The 27,748-nt window shown below is 36.4% G+C and overlaps 2 protein-coding genes across 4 annotated transcripts in view; one reads left to right on the top strand and one right to left on the bottom strand.

Moving 5' to 3' along the window:
• Positions 1–1,979, top strand: part of LOC127442064 (ATP-dependent 6-phosphofructokinase, platelet type-like) — a 28,651-nt gene extending 26,672 nt beyond the window's left edge. For all 3 annotated transcript variants that reach the window (XM_051699773.1, XM_051699771.1, XM_051699774.1), the window contains 2 exons: positions 136–241; positions 1,135–1,979. In XM_051699773.1, the coding sequence (XP_051555733.1) occupies positions 136–241; positions 1,135–1,282 (254 nt within the window). In that variant the 3' untranslated portion in view covers positions 1,283–1,979. The remainder of the gene's footprint in view (positions 1–135; positions 242–1,134) is intronic.
• pitrm1 (pitrilysin metallopeptidase 1) lies at positions 1,925–27,748 on the bottom strand. The gene is made up of 27 exons (XM_051699770.1): positions 27,557–27,748; positions 27,208–27,304; positions 24,717–24,823; positions 22,920–23,071; positions 22,433–22,547; positions 22,251–22,347; positions 19,986–20,146; positions 19,719–19,845; positions 19,543–19,631; positions 19,069–19,197; positions 18,843–18,956; positions 17,878–17,974; positions 14,769–14,903; positions 14,223–14,361; positions 14,018–14,134; positions 13,442–13,571; positions 13,106–13,226; positions 8,054–8,130; positions 7,713–7,878; positions 7,122–7,222; positions 6,730–6,850; positions 6,018–6,068; positions 5,813–5,925; positions 5,595–5,720; positions 5,288–5,433; positions 2,863–2,965; positions 1,925–2,436 (listed from the first exon to the last, which is right to left on the bottom strand). Exons 1-27 carry the CDS (start codon positions 27,601–27,603, stop codon positions 2,343–2,345), a joined length of 3,072 nt encoding a protein of 1,023 aa, XP_051555730.1. The 5' UTR covers positions 27,604–27,748; the 3' UTR covers positions 1,925–2,342.

The following is a 27,748-nucleotide window of genomic DNA, read 5'->3' as shown; positions in this document are numbered from 1 at the left end:
AAGAATTTGTATCTGTGGTTGATTTTTTTTTTTATCATTGTGATTGCAATGACTCCTACATTGTGTTTTTTGGATGTAACTCTAATTGGCAATTTTTTAAGTCACTTATTTACTGTATTTGTTCGCATTATGTAGGCCGTGTGTTCGCAAACACTGAGGATTCTGCGTGTTTGTTGGGGATGCGACGCAGGGCTCTGGTCTTTCAGCCCGTTATACAACTCAAGGAAGAGACAGATTTTGTGTAAGACAACATGCAGATGCAAACACATTCCCAAAGCTGATTCTATAATCATGGATAATATAATGGTTTTAATAATTAATCACATTTGTTTTGATTTCCCTTAAGATCCTAAACAGAGTGAATGAAATTTTAAAAGTGCCCATATTCTACACTTATATACCAGTTTTTCATGAAGTCCACTTATGAATTGTAAAATTACTCATTTAGAAATTTAGTTTGACCTTGACCTTTTTCTGTTCTCTATCTGAGCCTTAGGCCACATCCACACATTTTTGTCTGTAAACACCTTACTTTGGCTACATTTACATCTCTCATTCACACTAGAATGCCGATTTCCTCTACCAAAAACAGAGCATTCAAAAAAGCTCTCCCATTATACTATTGGACAATGACAGTTTAGAGAAACTGAAAACTGATTTGTGTGGATGTGACCTTAAACCGGCTGTTTTTGCTGCTGTATCTTTGATATGTCTCTATGTAAATGACCTCTATTATGATTGGCTAACCTTTGCGTACCAGCATAGCTCACACTGTCGTTCATCAGCCAAGTTGCTAAACACTAAATAGACATAAATGTGGATTGTATGTTTATGCGCTCGTGGTTGTGACATCAATACCATGATGATTTATGAATTTCTGCATGTTTGCAGCTTGGTTTTCATAATTGGTCTGGGTGGATTAGACAGGGAGCTTTGGGTTATGAACATTTGAGTATGTCTACATAATAAAGGTAACTATTTTATATGAAAAGAGCAAGGAAAATCCTGTTTTGAGAAGAGCAAATATATTAACTTTTTTTTTTTTTAATCGAGAAAAAAAAAAAAAGACAAATTAGCCAAGCACAATGGCCATTCCTGATGCTTTCTGAAATACGTTTTTTTTTTTTGTTGCAGTCACAGGATCCCAAAGGAACAGTGGTGGCTCAAACTGCGTCCACTTATGAAGATTCTGGCCAAGTACAAAACCAGCTACGACGTGTCCGATTCAGGCCAGCTAGAACACATTGTCCGTCTGAGAGCTAAAGACAACTCCGCTGTTTAAAACCAGCTGTGTAAACCATGTAATCTTGCAAGTTTAGATTTATTTATTAAGGGGAGGATATGTGCTAGCATTCCACCACAGATCTATAGTAATCTGTATTGACCTTAACACAATCGTATTTATAATCAGTTCACATGAAACTGTGACCATAGACATAAAGCCAAGAGGTTCATCCTTAAATGTTAGAAGTGTATTGTAATGATGTCAATTGACCATCCATATGCTCAAGCGGTTAACTAGTCAACCCTGTTTACCGGGGCAAGTGGTATATTTTGTGAATATTCGATATATATTCATTAATTAATTAATTTACAGCTTATTTTCATTGAATATGGAAATCTATAGAAATGGTCCTGCTCTACTGGCTGTCAGTGATGATACTCCATTTCAGAGATGTGTTTGTGGAGCATCAATTCCATGGAGTCTTCCAAGCTGCTGTCCTGTGTTTTCTGTCCTGTATAGTACAGGCACTTTGCACCAAAGCAGATGTTATAGTGTGTTTGTCCTATGATGTTTTTGTGTGTAAGCCACCAATGCTGCATAAACTCCCTTTAGAATGTAATCAGTGTGGCTTGTCATTTATGAGTTTATTATTAAGAGATCATAGTTGCTTAGATTTAGACAATGCATGTAATATAAAAATACTCCACATTGCACATTTATTGATGATTTGAAATTAAAATATATAAAGCTCAAATTTTCTTGGTGTCATTATAATTCTATACATCCCATAAATAATCTTACTATTTCACATATCTTTGACTCTCAATCACAAAATCTGCAGAATTGTGCTGATTTTTAAATTACTGTAAAAAACAATAATAATACTGTAAAGGTCAGCATGATCTATAAACACAATGTGCTGAAAAAGTCCAAATAAGAGTTATGCTCTGAATCAGGTAGCTTCATAAAGCACTTGAAAATTCAAGAGCAGTTCTGTTCAGTATCTGGCGAGTCTGTTCTCTAACGGAACCAGAATGTAAAAATGATTTGTGCGTATTCCTGGAGCATGTGCATGACTTTCTCGTTCCAAATAACAGGAAGTGAGGAACAAAACATGTTATTTGACCACCCAGGATGGGTCTTTTCTGATGCTTTCATTTTCTGGTCCTAAAATAGCCACACCACACGTCTGCTGGCCAATACCCAGATACCTGTTTCAAAAAAAGCATATACATTTTTATAATATTTTACAATACAATAAGGTTGTATTCATAAACATTAGCTAACATGAACTAACAATGAACAACAGTTCTGATTAATGTTAATTTCAAAACATACATTTTTTAAATGTAAAGTTGTATACATTAACATTAGTTAATGCATTATAAACTACACATGAACTTACAATGAACAACTGTATTGATATAAATTAATATTAACCAAGATTTAATGCTGTAAAAAATATTGTTTATAGTTAGTTCATGAAACCTAATGTATTTAATAATGTTAACAAACAGAATCTTATTCTGGAGGAACGAGTCGAAATACATTTTTGTGGTAATCAACATCATGCCACAAATGCTGTTGACTGAGCTTAACTTGTATTGAACCTGGAATATTCCTTTAAGCCTCTTTACCTGCCAGCAACGTCGATCAGGTTTTTATCAGTTACGGCGAACAGTCTCTCTCTATGCCTTTGCTTCATTTCATCTGTAATACCATTTAAAAAACGACCCAAACCTGCAACACAGTGATGATGTCATTGTGAATCAGAGTGCAATATTCAAGCACACAACAACCTGAACATTTACAAACAGAACAGTCATACACATCCCAGAACCTAAAAATACAACAATCTGAACATTTCAACAAACACTCCTACATATCCAAACAAACAAGAATCTAAACATTTAAGCAACAAACACAAAAACACCTTCACAACAATCAGAAAATGTAAACACAAACACACCCTCACGTCTTTGACACATTAAGACAATCGAAACATTTTGTGGATGAGTGGATGTTTGTGTTTAAATGTTTCTGATTGTTGTTTAAAACACAAAAACACCACAATCTGAACATGTAAACACCCATGCATCTAAACATCTGCATAAACAATTTGAACATTTAAATATAAAACACCCACACATTCAAAGATCTAAATGAACAAGAATTTTAACCTTTAAACACCAAACATTTAAGACCCACACATCTAAATGAACAACACTTTGAACATTTAAACACCAAACATAAACACCCACACATTGGAATGAACAACAATCTGAACATTTACACATAAAACATCAACACATTCAAACATCTAAATGAACAATCAGAACATATTGTGGATGAGTGGGTGTTTTTGTGTTTAAATGTTTCCGATTGCTGTGTTTACACAACACAAAAACACCACAATCTGAACATGTAAACACCCAACACCCAGGCATCTAAACATCTGCATAAACAATTTGAACATTTAAACACCAAACAAATACCCACACATTCAAACATCCTAACAAACAACAAATCGAACATTTAAACACCAAACAAACACCCACACATCGGAATGAACAACAATCTGAACATTTAAACACCAAACATAAAATACCAACACATACAAACATCTAAACGAACAATAATCTGAACATTTAAACACCAAACATAAAATACCAACACATTCAAACATCTAAATGAACAACGATCTGAACATTTAAACACCAAACATAATACCAACACATTCAAACATCTAAACGAACAATGATCTGAACATTTAAACACCAAACATAAAATACCAACACATTCAAACATCTAAATGAACAACAATCTGAACATTTAAACACCAAACATAAAATACCATCACATTCAAACATCTAAATGAACAACAATCTGAACATTTAAACACCAAACATTGAACACCCACACATTCAAACATCTAAACGAACAATGATCTGAACATTTAAACACCAAACATAAAATACCAACACATACAAACATCTAAACGAACAATAATCTGAACATTTAAACACCAAACATAAAATACCATCACATTCAAACATCTAAATGAACAACAATCTGAACATTTAAACACCAACATTGAACACCCACATTCAAACATCTAAACGAACAATGATCTGAACATTTAAACACCAAACATAAAATACCATCACATTCAAACATCTAAATGAACAACAATCTGAACATTTAAACACCAAACATAAAATACCATCACATTCAAACATCTAAATGAACAACAATCTGAACATTTAAACACCAAACATTGAACACCCACACATTCAAACATCTAAATAAACAACGATCTGAACATTTAAACACCAAACATAAAATACCAACACATACAAACATCTAAACGAACAACGATCTGAACATTTAAACACCAAACATAAAATACCAACACATTCAAACATCTAAATGAACAACAATCTGAACATTTAAACACCAAACATGAACACCACACATTCAAACATCTAAATGAACAACGATCTGAACATTTAAACACCAAACATAAAATACCAACACATTCAAACATCTAAACGAACAATGATCTGAACATTTAAACACCAAACATAATACCAACACATTCAAACATCTAAATGAACAACAATCTGAACATTTAAACACCAAACAAACACCCACACATCGGAATGAACAATAATCTGAACATTTAAACACCAAACATTGAACACCCACACATTCAAACATCTAAATGAACAACGATCTGAACATTTAAACACCAAACAAACACCCACAAATCGGAATGAACAATAATCTGAACATTTAAACACCAAACAAACACCCACACATCGGAATGAACAACAATCTGAACATTTAAACACCAAACATAAAAACACCCACACATCAGAATGAACAATAATCTGAACATGTAAACACCAAACAAACACCCACACATCGGAATGAACAACAATCTGAACATTTAAACACCAAACATAAAAACACCCACACATCCAAACATCTAAATAAACAACAATTTGAACTACAGAAATATTACAGAGACAGGGACAAACACTACTGTAAATTCCTGACCTTTATCTGAGGGGGCAACAGGTGCATCAACAGCAGAAAAAACAGAGAGCTTTGCCTCATCAATATCCTGCTGGGTAAACTTTCCTGCTCGTGCCCACTCTACTCCGCCACGGAATGCTGATAAAGTCTGGGTGGAGTTTGGATCCCTGAGAGATTGTCATGACAACAAGACAAAACATGAGCGACTTAACACAAACATTAAACTATATAAAAGGAAACCAACTACAAACTAAATGGAATGTTGTAGAGCTTGTAGACTGTAAATGTATTAAAGATCTGTAGTCTACAATAAATGTATTGGACGTACCTATAGGAATAAAATGAGAACAGGCCACCGCCTCCCATTCTAGCCCCGCCTCCATAAGCTCCACCCTTTTCTCTGATCTCTCCATGCAAGAATTTTGCAGTCATCATCCTTCCTAAAATACACAGACTGAGAGATTGCGACAGAGAAAAAAAAACAAACACTGTGAGCGAGTGTAATGAACTTATATTTATAGAAGTCAGTGTGTGTTTGTGTTGTACCTGGCGTAATCAGCGTGTGAGAACGGGACTGTGCGTACACACTCGCTGACAAAATTCACAGGAAAGGGAAGCTGGAAATACGTCTTCATCTGACAGGGTTTAAAATGAGGCTCCTGGGAGGATGAATAGGAGAGAAACATCTTACATAGTCGAAACAAATGTCAGTGTTATCAATGTTGTGATAATGTTGTATAACTACACTTACGGAAATGAGTTTCCTACTTGCAGCTGATCCAGCTTGAGGATCCAGTGACCTCTGTGGATAAACGCACAAATGTGTGATTATGTGACGTAAACCATGATTCCTCATTTAACTGAGTAAAAAAACCTTTACAATCATCCCAGTTCTCTCTGTAAGAAATTAAAACAAACAATACAAAATACAACTTCTCAAAATACTTTGGTAAATTAACTGACTAGAAGGTTTACATCGTTTATCTAAAAAAAGAATAATAGACCATAATTGCGCTTAAATATAATGCAACTTCAAGGTACAAAACAACCTAAGACTTGGTGTTGTAAGTTTTGTAATAATAACTTGTGAACAACCAATATGTTTTTTTTTTTTTTTAAATGATTGATGCCATACCAATAGCTAGTTAGCTGGGTTGCTGATGGCTGATACAATACTGATATATGTATGATATAGGTATATACAATCTAAGCATAGTTATATGCTGAAATAATTGAAAACCGAAATCGGACATTATTTATTGACAAAACTGATTTTGGAACTGACACAAGGAACGCTTCTTTTACATTGGCTAAGCGCAGACACGGTTATCGGCCGATGTTGATACTCAAAATGGCCAAATATCATCCGATTTAACTGGCCGGTAAATTGGGCTATCACTAATATTAACAGTAATAAAGACAGTATAAGTTCATGAGTTAGTCACTGATGTCTGACGTCTCACCTCGACAATGGTTGGCCTGACAGGTTTGCGCTCCTTCCTATTTGCTGCTATATTACCAATAAACCTGTCGACTTCGCCAGCGGCATCAGCCATTTTCTGGGGAGTGGCATTCACTGCACACCTGAAATGATGACATCATGATTCTTAACATTAAAAAGGTCAAAGTCTGATTAAAAAAAAAAAAAAAATGCACTGACTACATGAATACTTGCGATAACTAATAACAGTCACTCTAGGAAGAGAAAGGACGTTTCAAGCCTTATTGATGGTAGTGTTTTTAATAAATTGTGGATACCTCCAATGTTTTGTTTATTATTCACTGTTGTTATTTACCTCGTGCTGTGTTGCTACTTATTTTTTTTTATTGTTGTTTAAATCAAGCTGTTGTTTACCTCATGGTTTCTGGATTGAACAGGTGTCTTTTTATCCTGGGAAGTTTCCTCAAAACTGATGTGAGATCAGTCATTTCAGCTATCCTTTTCATAAACTTTACCTGAAATTAAAATATGTAACTTATCAAATTAATCTAGTAGTTTACCAACCATTCAGTTTTATTATTGTTAATTAAAACAAAACAAAAAAAATAACTGAAAAAATAACAATTGGAAACTACATAAAAATAAAATTTCTTGACTTCAAAACTAAAACTAAAAATGATAAAAAAAATAAAACTAATCTTTTACGACCCACCTTCATTTAACTTGAAAACGCCACTTGACAGTGATAACACAAGACAAAATTAAATCAGTAAACGCATGCACTAAGATTTTAAAACTGAAATAAAAACTAAATATACTGAAACCAAAAACACAGAGAAAAAAACAAAAAGAACAAAAAAAAAAGTCATAGTTTGAAAAGTAACAAACTAAACTAAACTGAAAGGACACTTAGGAAAAAAAAAAAAAAAAAATTCAAAACTACAATAACTTTGCTACCATGTTATTTCTCCCAAGCTCTAAAAGAGCGGCCACAACATCACTCACCTGGTCCATTCCACCGAACATCTCCTGCAGGTCAGCTGTGGGTGTGAGGGATCGAGCTGCCCGTGTCATCGCGTACATGTGACCAGAGTGCGATATTCCATTGGACAGTTCCTGAGCTGACATCATTACCAGTACACGCAGACGCTCCTCATCATCAAAATGAGGGCTGGAGATGTTGAATAAAAAATTTATTTTACTCTTACAAAAACTTACATTTGCAGAGATTTATTAACACTTTACTAGTGTAAATTTCTCAACAGAAATTTGGGCCCCCCCCCAAAAAAAACACAAAAATAAAATCATATTTGTTCTGTCCCTTTAAAAATGTTTAGAAGACTGACCTGTTGAATATGTCACTCCACAGATCAAACATATCAGGTAGATTCCTCTCCAAACATGAGGAAGTGAGGATAATACCCTACAAAACACGCAGACAGGTATATAGACACGTAAACATGGATTAAATACTTGCCCCAGTATTTAACAAAACTTTTCAGGTCATGCGGCATTAGAGGTCGACCAATAGTGGATTATGCCAATACTGATATCTAAGGTGGAGGAAGAGGCAGATAAGCGATTAATCCGCTGATAGTTTTTAAAATCGATTTATAGAATGTTAAGAAATTAATAAAATGACAAAGCAAAAACCAGATTTTTGATAACTTTGCAAATGTATTAAAAAGAAAACTGAAATATCACATTGACATAAGTATAAAGATCCTTTGCCATGACACCTGAAATTTAGCTCAGGTGCATCCCGTTTCTCTGATCATCTTTGAGATGTTTATACACTTTGATTGGAGTCCACCTGTGGCAAATTCAATTGATTGGACATAATTTGGAAAGGCACACACCTGTCTATATAAGGTCTCACAGCTGAAAAAGCATATCAGAGCAAAAACCAAGCCATGAGGTCAAAGGAACTGCCTATAGAGCTCAGAGACTGGATTGTGTCAAGACAAAGATCCGGAGAAGGCTCTAAAAATTTTTGGCTGCATTGAAGGGTCCCAAGAGCACAGTGGCCTCCAAGATTCTTAAATGGAAGAAGTTTGGAACAACCAGGACTCTTCCTAGAGCTGGCCGCCTGGTCAAACTGAGCAATCGAAGGGGCAAAGAGCCTTGGTAAGAGATGTGACCAAGAACACGATGGTCACTCTGGTTGAGCTCCAGAGATCATGTGTGGAGATGGGAGAAACCTGCAGAAGGACAACCATCACTGCAACACTACACCGATCTGGACTTTATGGCAGTGGCCAGACAGAAGCCTCTCCTCAGTGCAAAACACAAAAAAAGCACCTAATGGTCTCTCAGACTGTGAGAAACAAGATTCTCTGGTTTGATGAAACAAAGATTGAACTGTTTGGACTCAATTCCAAGCATCATGTCAGGAGGAATCCAGGCACCGCTCATCACCTGTGCAATACCATCCCAACGGTGAAGCATGGTGGTGGTAGCATCATGCTGTGGGAGTGTTTTTCAGCAGCAGGGACTGGAGGACTGGTCAGGGTTGAAGGAAAGCTGAATGCAGCAAAATACAGAGATATCATTAATGAAAACCTGGTCCAGAGTGCTCAGGACCTTAGACTGGGCCGAAGGTTCAACTTCCAACAGGAAATGACCCTAAACACACAACCAAGACAATGGAAGAGTGGCTTAGGGACAACTCTGTGAATGTTCTTGAGTGGTCCAGCCAGAGCCCCGACTTGAACCCAATCAAACATCTCTGGAGGTACCTGAAAATGGCTGTCCACCGACGGTCCAATCCAACCTGACAGAGCTTGAGAGGATTTGCAGAGAAGAATGGCAGAAAATCCTCAAATCCAGGCGTGCAAAGCTTGCCGCATCATACCCAAAAAGACTTGAGGCTGTAATCGCTGCCAAAGGAGCTTCAACTAAGTACTGAGCTTATGGTCTGAATACTTACGTCAATGTGATATTTCAGTTTTTTTTCTTTTTAATAAATTTACAAAGCCATCAAAAATCTGGTTTTTGCTTTGTCATCATGGGGTATGGAGTGTAGATTGATGTGAAAAAAATAAATAATTGAAAGCATTTCAGCATAAGGCTGCAACATAACAAAATGTGAAAAAAATGAAGGGGTCTGAATACTTTCTGAATGCACTGTATATTAGTGCTGTCAGTCGGTTAATTTTTTGTAGTTAATCGCTAAAATTTTACACCCTATATACTTATTTTACGGTAAAAATTCATTTACACTATATGACCAAAGGTTTGTGGACACCATATGTGCTTGTTGAACATTTGATTTCAAAACCTTAGGCATCAACTTCCCCCTTTGCTGTAATAACAGCTTCCACTCTTTTGGGAAGGCTTTCCACTATACTGTATGTAGTAACATGGCTGCAGGGCTTTGCTCTCATTCAGAGACAAGGCTATCAGTGAGGTCAGGAACTGATGTTGGTCGATGGGGCCTGACTTACAGTTGCTGTTCCAGTTCACCCCAAAAGTGATCAGTGGGGTTCAGGTCTGGGCTTTGTGCAGGCCGGTCAATTTCTTCCACGCCAGACACAGTAAACCATTTCTTTATGGACCTCACTTTGGGGGCATTATCATGCTGGAACAGAAAAAGGCTATCCCCAAACAGTTGCCACAAATTTGGAAGCACACACAGCCCAAGCCATTACATAAAGAAACATTACAAATGTTCTTTACTGGATTTAATGGAGTAACTAAATTTGTTAATTAGAAGGGGGTGTCCAGAAACTTTTGGCCATTTAGTGTATTTCCATCTTAGGAAAGAAAACAAAACAAAATGTAACAGTATAATGCTTTATTAACATTTTCCAAATAAAGTCTTCCACAGTATAAAAACAGAAATGCACTAAAATAGCACCAATTCAAGTAATATTAAACGTCTCCTAAACGTCCCTAACTGGGAGTTTGACTAAATTCCCAACAAGTGTTTATGCTGGTTAATGGTAACATCATATTGTATTAACAGTAAATGTGTAAATCGCGATTAAGAAAAATGGACGGGTGAAACTTTAAATCACATTAATAAAACTTTAAATTAACGCGTTAATTCTGACTGCTCTAATATATATATATACACACACACACACAGTGCATCCGGAAAGCATTCACAGCGCTTCACTTTTTCTACATTTTGTTATCTTACAGCCTTATTCCAAAATGGATTAAATTCATTATTTTCCTCAAAATTCTACAAACAATACCCCATAATGACAATGTGAAAGAAGTTTGTTTGAAATCTTTACAAATTTATTAAAAATAAAAAAAAAAAAAAAAAATAAATAAATAAATAAATAAATAATCGCATGTACATAAGAATTCACAGCCTTTGCTCAATACTTTGTTGAAGCACCTTTGGCACCAATTACAGCCTCAAGTCTTTTTGAGTATGATGCTACAAGCTTGGCACACCTAGTTTTGGGAAGTTTCTCCCATTCTTCTTTACAGGACCTCTCAAGCTCCATCAGGTTGGATGGGGAGCATCGGTGCACAGCCATTTTCAGATCTCTCCAGAGATGTTCAATCGGGTTCAAGTCTGGGCTCTGGCTGGGCCACTCAAGGACATTCACAGAGTTGTCCCGGAGCCACTCCTTTGTTATCTTGGCTGTGTGCTTAGGGTCGTTGTCCTGTTGGAAGATAAACCTTCGCCCCAGTCTGAGGTCTAGAGCGCTCTGGAGCAGGTTTTCATCAAGGATGTCTCTGTACATTGCTGCATTCATCTTGCCCTCGATCCTGACTAGTCTCCCAGTTCTTGCTGCTGAAAAACATCCCCACAGCATGATGCTGCCACCACCATGCTTCACTGTAGGGATGGTATTGGCCAGGTGATGAGCAGTACATGGTTTCCTCCAGACATGACGCTTGCCATTCAGGCCAAAGAGTTCAATCTTTGTTTCATCAGACCGGAGAATTTTGTTTCTCATAGTCCAAGAGTCCTTCAGGTGCCTTTTGGCAAACTCCAGGTGGGCTGTAATGTGCCTTTTACTGTGCCACTCTACCATACAGGCCTGATTGGTGGAGTGCTGCAGAGATGGTTGTTCTTCTGGAAGTTTCTCTCTCCACAGAGAAATGCTGGAGCTATGTCAGAGCGACCATCGGGTTCTTGGTCACCGCCCTGACTAAGGCCTTTCTCCCCCGATCGCTCAGTTTGGCCGGGCGGCCAGCTCTAGGAAGAGACCTGGTGGTTCCAAACTTCTTCCATTTAAGGATGATGGAGGCCACTGTGCACATTGGGACCTTCAATGTTGCAGAAATTTTTCTGTGCCCTTCCCCAGATCTGTGTCTCGATACAATCCTGTCTTGGAGGTCTACAGACAATTCCTTGGACTTCATGGCTTGGTTTGTGCTCTGACATGCACTGTTAACTGTGGGACTTTATATAGACAGGGGTGTGCCTTTCCAAATCATGTCCAATCAACTGAATTTACCACAGGTGGACTCCAATCAAGTTGTAGAAACATCTCAAGGATGATCAGTGGAAACAGGATGCACCTGAGCTCAATTTTGAGTGTCATGGCAAAGGCTGTGAATACTTATGTACATGTGATTTTTTTTAAAAAGTTTTTTATTTTTAATAAATTTGCAAAGATTTCAAACAAGTGCTGTGAATACTTTCCGGATGCACTGTATACATATATATATATATATACACACACACACACACACACACGTATGTGTGTTTGTATTTATACACACATACATTATATATATATATATATATGTGTGATGTGTGTGTGTGTGTGTGTATATATATATACACACATAGACACACACTAGACCAGATGAGACTTAATGAGAAAAAAGGTTTTATTATTTACAATATTTGAAGTTGGAGAGACGATGTATGTGCTGACGGTGCATGTTCAAAATAGTTGAATTTTTCTTTGTTTGCCCTTGCTTAAATTTGGAACACTTGATTATCTAATTATAACAAAATATACATTAAAGTGAGGATAAAAATATATATGAATATTGTGAATGGTGAAAGATTTATTTACAGCAAATCCCAACGTGATTGCTTTTTTTTTTTTTCACCTCTAGATGTCGATGTTATACCATAGAACCAAACCGTTGGTACAATCCTCTAGCACTGGCCACAGAGGAACATGGAGGGATTATAAAATAAAATAATCTCGGCAACTATCGATATAGATTTTTACAGATAACTGATATTTCCAAAAAGCAACTATCGGTACCAATATATCGATTAAACGGTATACCACTATACAATATAAGCTCAAACATCAAATAAAAATCTCAAGAATAACTAAAAATTTCTACATCATTTTTGCTTTTTTTAAATGCAATATAATTGTGTTTGCAGACAGAAATGTATCAGTAGCATGTGTATGTAAATTCACATGAAAGATAGGGAAAGAATGACTGAGAGAGCGAGATACCTGCTCATACAAATCAAGTTCATCAGTATCTGGTAAGACTTGCGGAGAGACAGACATTCCTCCAGTCTTCAGTTCAATACGCTGGGCCTGCTGACGATAATCCAACTCCCCACAGCCCAACCTGTAATTCAGTCATTTTAGACTTTATTTTCTGTCCGTTATTACTTAAGTTACATATTTCCACACAGACTGAACTGATTTTTCTAAATCACTACACGTTTGAAGGTAACAATGTAAGACAAAACAAATGATAAGGTTTTAACTATTTGGAATTAATACATTTAACTATGCATTATGTAGCATTGATAAAACCAGAAGTAGTCATAAAAATCATACTTGGTGATGACACTGCAGAAAAGGGGAACATAGATCTTCAGGTCTTCAGGGAGAGAGTTGAGGTTACACATAGCTCTGAAATAGACCATTCCATTAGTCGGCTGCTCACAGTACTGCACAGGTACACCACCTTTAGACAGACAAGAGAGAGAAAAAAGAAAGTGTGAAAGAGGGGGTTTATAAAATATATTGTGACTGTGTGGTTTGCTTCTATAGTTTAAAAATTGTTTTAAAGGCATAGTTTACCCAAAACTGAAAATCCTGTTATTTACTCACCTTTGTTCTGTACTTTGTTCCGATTTTCTTTCTTCCATGCAACACAATAGGAGAAGTTAGGTAGAATGCTCAGTCTCACTCACCATTCATTTTCAATGTAAAAAAGAAGCAATGAAAGTTAATGGTGACAGAGGCTAACACTCTGCCTAACATCTCCTTTTGTGCTTCACGGAAGCAAGAAAATCATGGATTTGGAACAACATGAGGCTGAGTAAATGATGACTGAATTTTATTTTAGGGTAAACTATTCCTTTAATGTCAGCTAAATGGCTGTGTTATTATTATGTAAAAAATTTTTACCGGCGGTACCCTGCTGTACAGGTGTGTAGAGAATGGTCGGCTCGATGTCGGACACCTTTAGTGCAGGTAGACAGGAAGCATCTTGAGTTGTGCTCTGAGCAGCCAACAACTGCAAACCTGAAAAAATAAAATAGCAACAAACCATCAAAACCTATACACTAGCAAACCTGAGATATTCTCGACCTTCCTTGTCTCATGATAACACCTTTCTCATAGATGTCTTTGCGGTCTGAATCAGTGAGATTTTGTATCTTCTGCTGTAGTTTCTGTTCTTCAGCTTTAGCCTGTTTCTCCAGGAACCTCTCATCAGGACTCATGGACAGGGTCAGCCTGTGTGTGTTATCCTAAAACACACGTACAAATGTTTTAATTCAGCAACACAATGCACCAAAAACACCAGTTTTTCTATAGCACTACCTGGACGCACGTTAGACTGGCAAAACATGTGGGCACAGCAGTCTCCCCTAACTAGAGCTTTAATGCATCAAAAAAATGACTAGACTAAGACTTTAGACTTCATACACCAAGTATAAGGTATTCAAGGATGTTTTCTTGGTGCATATCAAAACAATACACACAGAGGCACATAAAACAACTTCCAATACGACAAAAACACAATTTAGCAGCAAGACAAACAGAGCTGAAATTAAAACCTCTCGGTTAAGAAATGTACATTGTCAGGTAATGAGAGTTACAAGAAATTGACAATGTGCAAGTGGAAATATGGTATGACTTAATAAAGGAATACTACCTTAAAGTAGTGCAGGACTTTTCCCTGAAGGTAGCGTGGATTCTCCTTTAAACACTGTCTGAATCTGGACACACTCTCACTGATCTTTAAGAGCTGCACTGGATCACCATCATGATTCCAACAGCATGCAATGTACTGACGAGAGAAAGAGGCATATTTCTGTCATTCAATTGATGTGTATAAATCTAAATTTAATTTAAAAATTAAATTATTTAGTGTTAACATTTATACATATATATACACATACACACACACACATGTATTTTTATAAACTGGCGGCCAAAAGTTTGAAATAATCTACAGATTTTGCTCTTATGGAAAGAAATTGGTACTTTTATTCACCAAAGTGGCATTCAACTGATAACAATGTATAGTCAGGACATTAATAACGTGAAAAAAATTACAATTTGAAAAAAAAAAAATTCAGAACTTCTTAAACTACTTCAGAGTTCTCATCAAAACATCCTCCATGTGCAGCAATGACAGCTTTGCAGATCCTTGGCATTTTAGCTGTCAGTTTGTCCAGATACTCAGGTGACATTTCACCCCACACTTCCTGTAGCACTTGCCATAGATGTGGCTGTCTTGTCGGGCACTTTTCACGCACCTTACAGTCTAGCTGATCCCACAAAAGCTCAGTGGGGTTAAGATCCATAACACTCTTTTCCAATTATCTGTTGTTCAATGTCTGTGTTTCTTTGCCCACTCTAACCTTTTCATTTTGTTTTTCTGTTTCAAAAGTGGCTTTTTCTTTGCAATTCTTCCCATAAGGTCTGCACCCCTGAGTCTTCTCTTTACTGTTGTACATGAAACTGGTGTTGAGCGGGTAGAATTCAATGAAGCTGTCAGCTGAGGACATGTGAGGCATCTATTTCTCAAACTAGAGACTCTGATGTACTTATCCTCTTGTTTAGTTGTACATCTGGCCTTCCACATCTCTTTCTGTCCTTGTTAGAGCCAGTTGTCCTTTGACTTTGAAGACTGTAGTGTACACCTTTGTATGAAATCTTCAGTTTTTTGGCAATTTCAAGCATTGAATAGCCTTCATTCCTCAAAACAATGATTGACTGCCAATTTTTTTTACCATTTTTGATCTAATATTGACCTTAAGACATGCCAGTCTATTGCATACTGTGGCAACTCAAAAACAAACACAAAGACAATGTTAAGCTTCATTTAAAGAACCAAATAGCTTTCAGCCGTGTTTGATATAATGGCAAGTGATTTTCTAGTTCCAAATTAGCAATTTAGCACGATTACTCAAGGATAAGGTGTTGGAGTGATGGCTGCTGGAAATGGGGCCTGTCTAGATTTGATCAAAAATGACTTTTTTCAAATAGTGATGGTGCTGTTTTTACATCAGTAATGTCCTGACTATACTTTGTGATCAGTTGAATGCCACTTTGGTGAATTAAAGTACCATTTTCCTTCCACAACAGCAAAATCTGTACATTATTCCAAACGTTTGGCCACCAGTGTATACATTATATATAATATACTACATATACAACGATCAGCCACAACATTAAAACCACCTGCCTAATATTGTGTAGGTCCCCCTCGTGCTGCCAAAACAGCGCCAACCCGCATTTCAGAATAACATTCTAAGATGCTATTCTTCTCACCACAATTGTACAGAGCAGTTATCTGAGTTACCGCAGACTTTGTTAGTTCGAACCAGTCTGGCCATTCTCTGTTGACCTCTCTCATCAACAAGGCATTTCCATCCACAGAACTGCTGCTCACTGGATATTTTTTGTTTTTGGCACCATTCGAAGTAAATTCTAGAGGCTGTTGTGCATGAAAATCCCAAGCCTGTCTGGCACCAACAATCAACAATGCGAATATCTAATCAGTTAATCTAATCTAATCTGATTAGGAGCTTCAGTTAATGTTCACATCAACCATCAGAATGGGGAAAAAATGTGATCTCAGTGATTTGGACCGTGGTATGATTGTTGGTGCCAGATGGGCTGGTTTGAGTATTTCTGTAACTGCTGATCTCCTGGGATTTTCACGGACAAAAGTCTCTAGAATTTACTCTGAATGGTGCCAAAAACAAAAAACATCCAGTGAGCGCAGTTCTGTGGATGTACACCGATCAGCCATATAAATAAACACACAAAATATACACAGAATATTTTTAAAATTACTTTAAAAAAGCTCAAATAATGTCACAGAATTGTTTGTTTGAAATCTTTGCATATTTATTAAAAATAAAAAACTTAAAAGAATTAAAAATGTCACAAATGACAAATGTCTTCAAATTTGTTTGTGCTTTAATACCATGCCAACTTACATAGCTATTTTCATGGTGAAACCAAGTTCAAATGTATTAAATGGTATAGTGATTAAAAAGTCCATATATTTTTTTTGATACTCTAGAACTATAAACTGAATCTGGTCTTTGGCTACATCCACACTAATCTGTTTTCATTTGAAAACACCATTTTTAGTTTCCTAACATCATCGTTTTTCAAAGAATGCAGTAATGGAGAGCATTTTCGAAATACTCTATAAGGAGTAAAATACTTTTCGGTGAAGAAATACGCTGTTCTTGTGTGGATGAGATGCACAAACGTAGCGAAATCAATGCGTTTTCAAATGAAAAATTATTAGTGTGGATGTGGCCTGTGTTAAAAATCTCTTCAAAAGTGTCAGCTGAATAACACCATTTACTCAAGAAATAAAAACCACCACAATCCAATAAAATATGCTTCAGAGACAGTGGGAGCTTCACCTGAGAGTAAAATCGTATGTGTAAGCCAGAGTCACCTATTTGGCATTGGGTATAAATTATCTGGTACCAACGAATAGTAAAGCAGAAAATGCATCATTTTCCAACAGCGGGTTTTGTCACAAATTTAGTAAAATCTCTTAAAAACAACTTGAAAGGATTGTACTCACTAGTAAAGAAAAAGTTAATAAATGGGCCAAATATTGTCTCCTACAAAATGCCTAAAGGTGTCTGTAAGGGTTAAGGTTTGGGTGTATTTTACGCATCATTTCTTGTCTTCTACTATAACTATCAACAAAAGTGGAAAAAAGGCCAAACACAGATAGAAGTTGGGAGGTCCTCTTAAGTATAAGTATGTGTGTGTTCACTCACTGAAGCGAGAGCCAGACCAAAGCTGGTGGACTGATGTTTCATCTGAATCTCGATCTTATGCAACAGCGCTTCAATCCGCTCCTCTTCGAAACCAGTTCTGAAAATGTTCACATTCACAGTTAAAAAAACAATTCAGATTCTCTCCAAATGAATCCGTACACCTATGCACCAGGGTTCCCGTTAGCCGTAAATGAGCTTTTTGACCATTCAAATGTCAAATTCAAATATTGTCCTACACAATGTCCGGTGAAAATATTAACACGATGCATCAGCAACCCCTTAAGTTGATGCCATAAGTGTACAGTGTGATGCCATGCCAATGACAACAGAGGTTTAAATTTTCCTGAAGCTTGCGGAGTCCTAATCAACGACTACAGCAGGTTGAATCCTGCACACTGGCCAAAGCAGCCTGTGTTCTTCACGCTTCACGTGCCTACAGTAAGAAGCTACTCACTTCAAAATTACATCAAAACAGCCTTACGTTGCCGACTTCTGGAAAGGAGGACACCAGGCTTGTGTGCATCTCAAGTTGTAGAGAAACACTGACTTCACTTTTGCATGCAAAACGCTTTTGTACTGTGAAAAATCGGAGGAAAATAGTCATAAAAATAAAGAGCTAAAGAAAATTAGCCAAGGTGAGAAATGATATAACATAACCTAACTATTTGTTATTTTAATATTTATTTATAAACAAAAATATACGTTGCAAATTGCAGTTTAGTTGTTTTGTTTTGCCCCCATTGTTGAGTGTTTTATTTTATGGAAAAGCAGCGAAAACAAACAAACGTTTATAATACAAATTAACAGAGAAATGAAATGAATGGATTTTTTCCAATTTGTCCGGCAATCTTTAACATTCTCGGACATGTTGGCTGGCACAAAAATGTCTTAGCGGAAACTCTGCTACACACAGGATGTACTCAGGATTTGAGAATTTTTTGGTAGAACACTGAATCAGTACTCACTCAATGATATCATCAATGGTTTGGGCAATGATGTGTTTGACCTTCTCAATGTCATCTTCGGCCATGCCCTGAAGACCGATGGTGAAAGAGGCTTGTTTAGTGCTGCTGTCAAACCTGCATTAATAACACATTTTAAAGTTTCACTCTAACTGTAACAACGATGAAAGTCATTTTGGAAAAATAAAAGGACGTTTCAAACAAGTTGATGATCTGGCTTGCGTCATACCCCACTGATGAGGAGAAGTCAGAACCGATTTTGGGCTCGATCAGGGCTTTGTAGAATGGAGAGTTTGGACCAGAAATCATAAGGGAAGAGAGGAGCCTCAGGGTGAACATCTCAAAAACGTCTGTGATACTGCAACAGAAACAACACGTGCAAACATGCAACATGGTTAGATAGTTACACACCTTCAAAAGAGCATCTCAAGAAAACATACGGTACCCAGGTCACATTTTACTCTAAAATCAACCGGTAAAAAATTTTTTTTTTCATAATTGCTATGAAAATTGCACAATGCAAAAAAATATATATATATTTTCTATATATATATTTACTTACTATTAGTCCTAAAAAGACTTAATTTTCATCATGCAAAATGCTTATATGATTTAGGAAAGAACATCTTTTGTGATGACTAAAAGCTAAATAAACTAAAATGTGCGTGCGCACACACAGGGACATGTTGATGTATCCACTTACTTTCCAAGCAGATAGCTCATGCAGAGTGTGTTTTGTTTAGCTGGGTCAGGAGCCAGCATGTCAGGGCTGCAAGTCACATGATCTGCTCTCTGAACAAAAACAAAATATGTTAGATATATTGCCTCTAGTATTTTAGATATTTGCTGCAGTGTTTTTTCCACATGTGTTTAACTTACGGGTTTGTCCCAGTGTGTCTGGGGCGGAACTGCTGTGTTGGGTTCTGTTCTCTCAAACTTAGACAGAACTTCAATCTCTATCTGCCTCAGGTGCTGCTCCAATGGCAAGTCCCCATATGTAAAGAACCTGCAAACACGCACAAAGAATACTCAATGACTTACTGTTTGCTTTATGCTCACGCAGTATTATTAATAGGCTTTTATTGCGGCAGTCCAATCATCATAGATTCTGTGTACCATCTATACTGGGTGGTATTATGTGAGTACCGTGCATTGCTGGGGTGGTAGTGTGTGGCATGAAAGTGTTTTAGCTGTTCCCAGGTCAGGTCAGGGATAGCTAGCGGCTCTCCTCCAGACACCACAGAATATGTGTGATCCGGCAAGAGTTTATTCTGCAGGTGCTGAGCGTAGATTTGCTCATTATTAGACTAAAAACAAAACATACAGAGGTACATGACAGTTAATTAGAAAGTACAGTCTTAAAATTACTAAGACGACATAAGAAACCTTGGATCAATGAAACCACAAGTTATATTTCATCTCCTATTTTTATGCACGGACAGATGCAGAGATATATTCAGTATGTATGTGTACTTTACGCATACTATACATTTTTAGGGATGCACTGAGAATTTTGTTGGAAACTGAAAGCCTAACTAATTTGAAGCTATTTATATTTAAGGCTAATAATGGGTGTGAAGACTCATATTATAAATGTATATTGTTTTGTCAAAAAAAATAAAAAAATAAATCCGGCATAACTGTTTTATTGTTTATTTTAATATTGTATAAGAGTGTTTTAATTAAAGCTGCACTACAAAGATTTTTTGGTTAAAAATGAACAAAATTACATTGAGTGAACACTGCCTTTTCTTCTATCTTCATCCCAGTAAAACAAGTTGTTGCATCCCTTTTACTGCATTCTTTTGTAGATAGTCTGTTTAAACAGATTGGATAAATTAAAACTAAACCTAAAAGTCACTGTAAGTAAAAGATACTAATGGTAGTTTCCCATACATTTATAATAATCTCAAATTGTTTATAAATATGCACCGATTTGGATTTGTTCCACAGTTTTACTAATATACATATAATATACTAATATACAAATCTCCATTATAACTGCACTGCCAAAGAAACGATTAAGGCTAAATGAAACAAATCACTGCCAATGAAACAGTTAAGATTAAACGTCTTTTTTTTGTTATATTGCATATTTCCGTTTTTTTCCATGTTTAATACAGTATACATTGGCAAGAAAAAGTATGTGAAACTTTTGGAATTACCTGCATTTATTAAATTTGCCTTAAAAGTCTGGTTTGATCATTTAAGTTACAATAATGAACAAACACAATCTGTTTAACTAATAACACACAAATTATTATGTTGTTATTATTCATATCATTCAAACATTTACAGTGTAAGTTGGACAAAGTATAAAAACACTAAAACATATTGAGTTTGCTTTTCACAAGAAGCATCTGCTGACGTGGACTATGCCTCGCAAAAAAGGAGATCTCAGAAGACTTACGATCAAGAATTGTTGCTTTGCATAAAGCTGGAAAGGGTTACAAAGTTATCTTGAAGAGCTTAGACATTCATCTGTCCACAGATAGAAAAACTGTCTATAAATGGATACAATTTAGTACTGTGGCTACTCTCCCTAGAAGTGGCCGTCCAGCCAAGATGACTCAAAGGGCACACCGCAGAATGCTCAATGAGGTAAAAGAACTCTAGAGTGACAGCTAAAGACTAGATGGAATCATTGGAACTGGTTAACATCTCAGTTCATGAGTTTAATATACGGAAAACATTAAACAGGCATGGTGTCCATGGCAGGACACCATGAACGAAGCCACTGCTTTCCAACAAAAACATTGCTGCAGGCCTGAAATTTGCCAAAGAAAACCTGACACTCCACAACACTACTGGGAAAATGTTTTGTAAACTGATGAAACTAAGGTTGTATTATTTGGGAAGAACACACAGCATCAAGTATGGCGTAAAAAAGGCCCTGCAAACCAACATGAAAACATCATCCCAACGAAAACCAACTAATTCCAAAGGGTTCACAAACTTTTTCTTGCCACTGAATTTCATTCTTCTCATTAATGAATACTCTTTTTGTGTTTTTAGATTACAGTTGTATTGTGTGCATAACATTTTTAATATTACAGTATACTTTGCATTATCCACTGAGGCTTTAAAATGTAATAAAAAAATTATTAAGGGTCTTCAATCAAACTTTAATCAGTCATCACAGCTTTCACCTCTTAAATTTGTTTTTGTGTAGTACAAAATAAACAATGTGTGATTGATAAAACGCTTCAATAATCATATTAAAATATGTAAATAAGAGTGTTATTTATCTGCAACAAAGCAAGTAATTTTTCATTTAAGTGAATAAAATATTAACATGAAGAGCACACCATGACTCCGGCTACAGGTTTATCATCATAGGCATATTATTAGTGACATTTTATATGCATATTTGTAATATATAATTTAATAGCAGAGTAGAAGTTTCCTTACAAACACTCCCTTCATCTCATTGAAGACGACGCCCTTAAACACCAGTCGACTCGAGGGGTCTGTGGGGGTCTCGTGCTCCAGTCTCCAACCTTCCTGCCTAAAAAACACACACACAACCTATCAAATCCTGGTTATGTGCCAGAAATACAGTTGTGTGTGCATTTCAGTTCCATGGTCTGTACCAGAAATCCAGTTCTCTGAGACAGGGGAAGAAGACAGCATCCAGATAGACAGACAGGAGATTCTGGAAGTCTTTGGCATTCTGGGTGGAGAACGGGTACATTGTATAATCGCTTGCTGAGGAGAGAGATTCACATAATCAGAGAGACAGATTACAGAAACTCCTATACAGAAACTCAGTTCACCCATAAATGAAAACTGTCATTATTTACTCACCCTCATGTTGTTCCAAACCTGTATGATTTTCTTTCGTGGAACACAAAAGATGTTAGGTAGAATGTTAACCTCAGTCACCATTCATTAGAATGAAAAAAAAAAAAAAGATACAATTCAAGTGAATAGTGCCTGAGATTACCTTTTTGTCTAACATCTCCTATGGTGTTCCAAGAATGAAAGGAAGGTCAACACCATGAGGGTGAGTAAATGCTGACATAAATGTCATTTTTGGGTGAACTATCCCTTTAAACACAAACACACAGTGAGAAGTACCTGTGAAGGCGTTCATAAAAGTGGAGAGCGAGCGATTGAGCATTTTGAAAAAGGGATCTCTGCAGGGGAACCGCTGTGAACCACATAAAACAGTGTGCTCGAGAATGTGAGGAGCCCCTGTGCTGTCCATGGGCGTAGTACGAAACTGCACACTATAACAACACACATGCACAACACATACACAAGGAAAAGTGAGCATCATTAAGACATCTAATGGAGTTTAAAGGGGACCTATTATGCAAAATTCACATTTACATCGTGTTTGAACTATAATGTGAGTCGGAAGTGTGTGTACACAACCACCTTACAATGTTAGAAGTCCACCCACTCCTCTTTCTTATATTTCTATTCATCAAAAACAGTGTCTCAAAATGACTGGTTTTCGTTTCTGCTCTAACGTGACGTCACTTTAGAGCAGGCCACACCCACGACTGGTGACGGACTCCACCCTATTATCATAGATCCTCCCCTGAGTGATCGACACACAGTCCATTTTTTGCCGCACTGGAGCAGCTACGGTGAGAAGAATAATGTCTCAGCTTTGTAAGCGTCACAAGTGTTCTGTTGTTGGCTGTAAAAGTGAACATAAGAGTCTTCATGTACTCCCGGCATCAAAGCCACTGAAGACGCCGTGGACAAGTTATGTTTTTGAAGCAAATGTGCCCCAAAACATATCAAAATTCGTGTATGTTTGAGCAAATCATTTTACACCGGACTGCTTTGTAAATGAGGGTCAATATAAAGCAGGATTTTCTAAATATTTGATTCTCAAGCATGGATCAGCACCAGCTGTTCTTGTTCCAGCTTTATATCCTGAAGATGTAAGTATCGCACTTTATATTTTGTTAATGTTTGCAAATCGCCTTTCTGAACATGCTTGTTAGCTGATTCCACGGCTAATGCAGCTAAAGTTACCATTGTCTCTGATTGTATTCACGGAGAACAGAGCTATGTCGTTATTTTTAATTATACTGTCTGTATAATTCATAACTGCACATTTATTATGCACAATACAGTAAGGTGATTGTCTTTTTGAAAACTATGTACGTTTTCTGTGAACATAAGAGAGTTGTACTAAAAGTGGAATGAGTGGTTCTGATTTGTTGTTGCTGTAGTATCCAAAGGAGCTGTAAAGGCACAGCCCTTTTCCGGAAAGGGGGCGGGGAGAAGCAGCAGCTCATTTGCATTGATTCCACCCAAAAAGAGGCATTTACAACATGGTATAATAAATGATCCGTGGGGTATTAAAAAGGGCAATAATAGGTTTGCTTTAAAGCTGAAGTGTGTATTTTCTGCAACACTAGTGCCACCGAACGGAATTGCAAAAACTTTCTTAAAACCAAGAAAAAAAAAGTCCCCAATTTTGGAGGGTTTAAAGGCAGAAATGTGAAGCTTTTAATTGTATAAAAGCACTTACAATAATTATTCTGTTTAAACTTGTGCATTATTTGAGCTGTCAAGTTGTTTAAATTGCTTTTACAGTTGTTTTAAAGTTTGCGCTGTTACGTCATCATGGCAATGAAGTTGTAAAACTCTATATAACTACACAGAAAAGGTAAGCGATTTTATCACATAAAAAAAATCATGTTAATGCATATAATTTACATCTAGAAACGGTGAGTATTTTAATGTTCACAGACTGGCCCCATTCACTTCCATTGTAAGTGCCACACTCTAGCCCAGATTTTTGCTTTTAAATTTTTTTTAACAAGACTATAATGCTTAACAGTGATTTTAGTCTTATATCAGAAAGCAAAACATGTCAGTCATTTTCTCAAACATACAAACACACTCTACCTGAATAGGTTGTTAGAATCATCTCTGGCTCCATGTAGATACTGAGCTCCAGTGGAATCATGGGTGAGTTTAACAGCCGTTAGGAACAAATCGGGCACTGCAGTTACCTAGACAATCACACTATACATTAGCGCTCTACGAAGTCATCTTGACATCCAAACAAAATGTCTGTGTTGTGTGCTGTAGGTCTGAATGACCATTACTGATGACATTTTAATGTGAAAATAATACAATTAAAGAACGCCCCCAAGTCCCAGATATCATATCTGACAGTTATTAAAATAAAGCAATAAGCCATGAGAGGCCTCATGCTTTACAGTGATTTTAGTTTGCTAAAAAAGAAGCAACAGTTAAAAGACACCAATGTTCAATAAATTGCTACACGTATAAATAACATCAATCGGGATAAATAATTCTCCCACCAATATTACTTATATGGTAATCAGAAATTAGAGCCTTAACTTTCCATTCTATAAAGTAAAATGTACAATGGTAAACATAGTTTGTAGGGATGCACCGATAAGAACATTTTTGGTAGATACCAGTAAAACCTTTAGGCCAATGCCGATATTTTGCTGGTATCACTTACCTTATTTTGTCATCAGACAATACACTGTTTTATTAACAATAATACATTCCATTGAACATGGATTGGATGTTTGCACTTCTGTCTTTGCAGTTCAAAACAACAACTCACATTTTACATGTTTGTACTGAACAGTATATGACAGAACATTACAAATTCATGCTATGCATATGTTGGAAAATTTCTATGGAAATGCAAACCACATCATGGAAAAATAAAACGTTTTAGCCAAAGGAACAAAACCCACTTTAAAATTATGTTTTATAGTGGTATAATGGATAATGCCATCCAGACCGCTAGAGGGTGCCGCTTGCTAACACAGCGCTGACTGAAAGGCTGATTTAAGGCCAAATTGCGATTACAATCTTAATTCAGTGAATCATGCAGCATTAATGGAAATCATACCAATGTCTCAGAAGTCAAAGTTTGCTGGATTCAAAGCGTTTTGGATGGTTTCCCTCATGTAGCCTATAGTTAAGTGATGTTTCACAACTGTCACATTTGTTTATGGTGGTTTTCCCACATTAACGTGAGAATGAAAAAGAAAAATTAAATATTTCATAGTCTTAGGCGGGGCAACCCTTCTACATATTGTGGCTATTATTATTTCAGATTTTGCAAAGTGTGTTACTAAATAATTATAAATAAACCATTGTTTATTCATATCGGCGATATGCAGATGGTTTAAATTTGGTCAATAACTGGCCGATAAATATCGGCAGCCAGTACATTGATGCATCCCTTTCCTTAGATATATCACAGATACAGTTATTGTTACTACTGTAAAACAATAATCAATGAATAAGTGGTCTCCTTCAGCTTTCAGAATCTTATTCTGAAATTATTTTGTTTCAGTTTCCTTATTGATGACAGTGGTGGCTAAAACCAAGTTACCAGATTAATTCTAGTGACAATAGACCTTATTCACACTAGTGTCATCTTTGATTTTTAATGGGAATGACAACGAGGCTGTGAGGGATAGACATACCATCTCTTCAATGGCACGAATGGTATAAAGCTACAAAAAGCTCCTAGATCACATCCGATTTTCCACAATTGGAGTTCTTTGTATACTGAATGTTCTTGGACAGATATTTTATCAATGTATAAAATCACGGGGGGAATCCCGGCCCCTAACCACATCCTCCACAGTTTTAGCAATAAATGCGTTACGAGTTAATATGCGTTATTAATAAAAAATGGCATATCCTTTCTTATATACTAAAATTAGAACTTTCCTGACCCATGAGTTATAAAAAAAAAAAAAAAACATCTTTATATGTTAAAAATATATGTCTTTTTTCAATTAGTTGTCTTCTTTATCTTATGTATTCATTTTGGTTGGTTTAAACGTATTTTTAACTTTTGGAAATAATTTTTATTTATTATATTTGTACATTTTTCCTCCACCTGTACTTGTCTTTATGACTCAGTGATTGTATTTATACATTGTTAGATCTTAATGAACATTCATAAAGAAAAAAATCCAGTTTTAGCACCATTTGTGGACTTTTCAGACGGTCCCTTACCACACCATCCACAGTATTAGCACTTTTTAGCATTTAGCTGGAAAGATTTCACCTTGACACCATCTGACCAGTTTAAATATGGGACAAATCCGGGACGCATTTATCTTTAAATACGAAATGATCCCATATTTTACAGGACTGGTGGCAATCCTACTCACAGCCTCAATGTCATTCCCATTGAAAATTAAATATGGCGCTCGCGTGAATAAGGTCTACAACCCTAAGAACCTATGGTTACCAAGGTAAAAGTTTGAAAATGGCAATTTACTAGACAATTATATTAAAATGCTTTAGTGACATATGAGGGGGAAAAAAACACTCCCCTTAATTCACAATGTGATTAAATGTATTTCCATGTGTTTGGTGAATTTTTCACCTCTTTAACAGTGAATCCGTGGATCTTCTGTCCCACTGTGTACTGCAGCGCTCTCTCCACCGCAGAACTGCCCCTCGACCTCCAAGAACCCTGAAAACTACAAACCCCCCATTCATCAGAGACTTTACGCCAATCAATTGACCGCATGACTGAGCTGCTCTGAGAGGTTTACATCATACACGAGCCAAAAATCAACCCTTCAAAATTACACACAAACATATAAATGACAATACGTATTAATATTGACCCAAAACATTAAATTCATAATAATATTTTTTTTAAATTGTCTAAATGTCAATGTCAATGTCAAACTCAAAATAGAGATGCTGAGATGTTTACAATTACTAACCTCAAATTTCTGAGTTTCGTGATGATTGACTTACTATGCCGAAACATTGTAAAAGCTTAAATCTTCCGTCACTAATAATTACTATGACTCCCGTGCAGATTTATAAGCAAAAACACATTATTTGTGCGTTTCTAGATTAATCTCTTTTATAACAGTCCTGCTCTTCCATGCCGCATGCTGAACATTGCGCAT

Source organism: Myxocyprinus asiaticus, chromosome 6 (genome assembly GCF_019703515.2).
Source record: "Myxocyprinus asiaticus isolate MX2 ecotype Aquarium Trade chromosome 6, UBuf_Myxa_2, whole genome shotgun sequence".
NCBI classification, from domain to species: domain Eukaryota; kingdom Metazoa; phylum Chordata; class Actinopteri; order Cypriniformes; family Catostomidae; genus Myxocyprinus; species Myxocyprinus asiaticus.
Note: the sequence above shows the minus strand (reverse complement) of the source record. Positions and strands in the feature narration are given on the sequence as shown.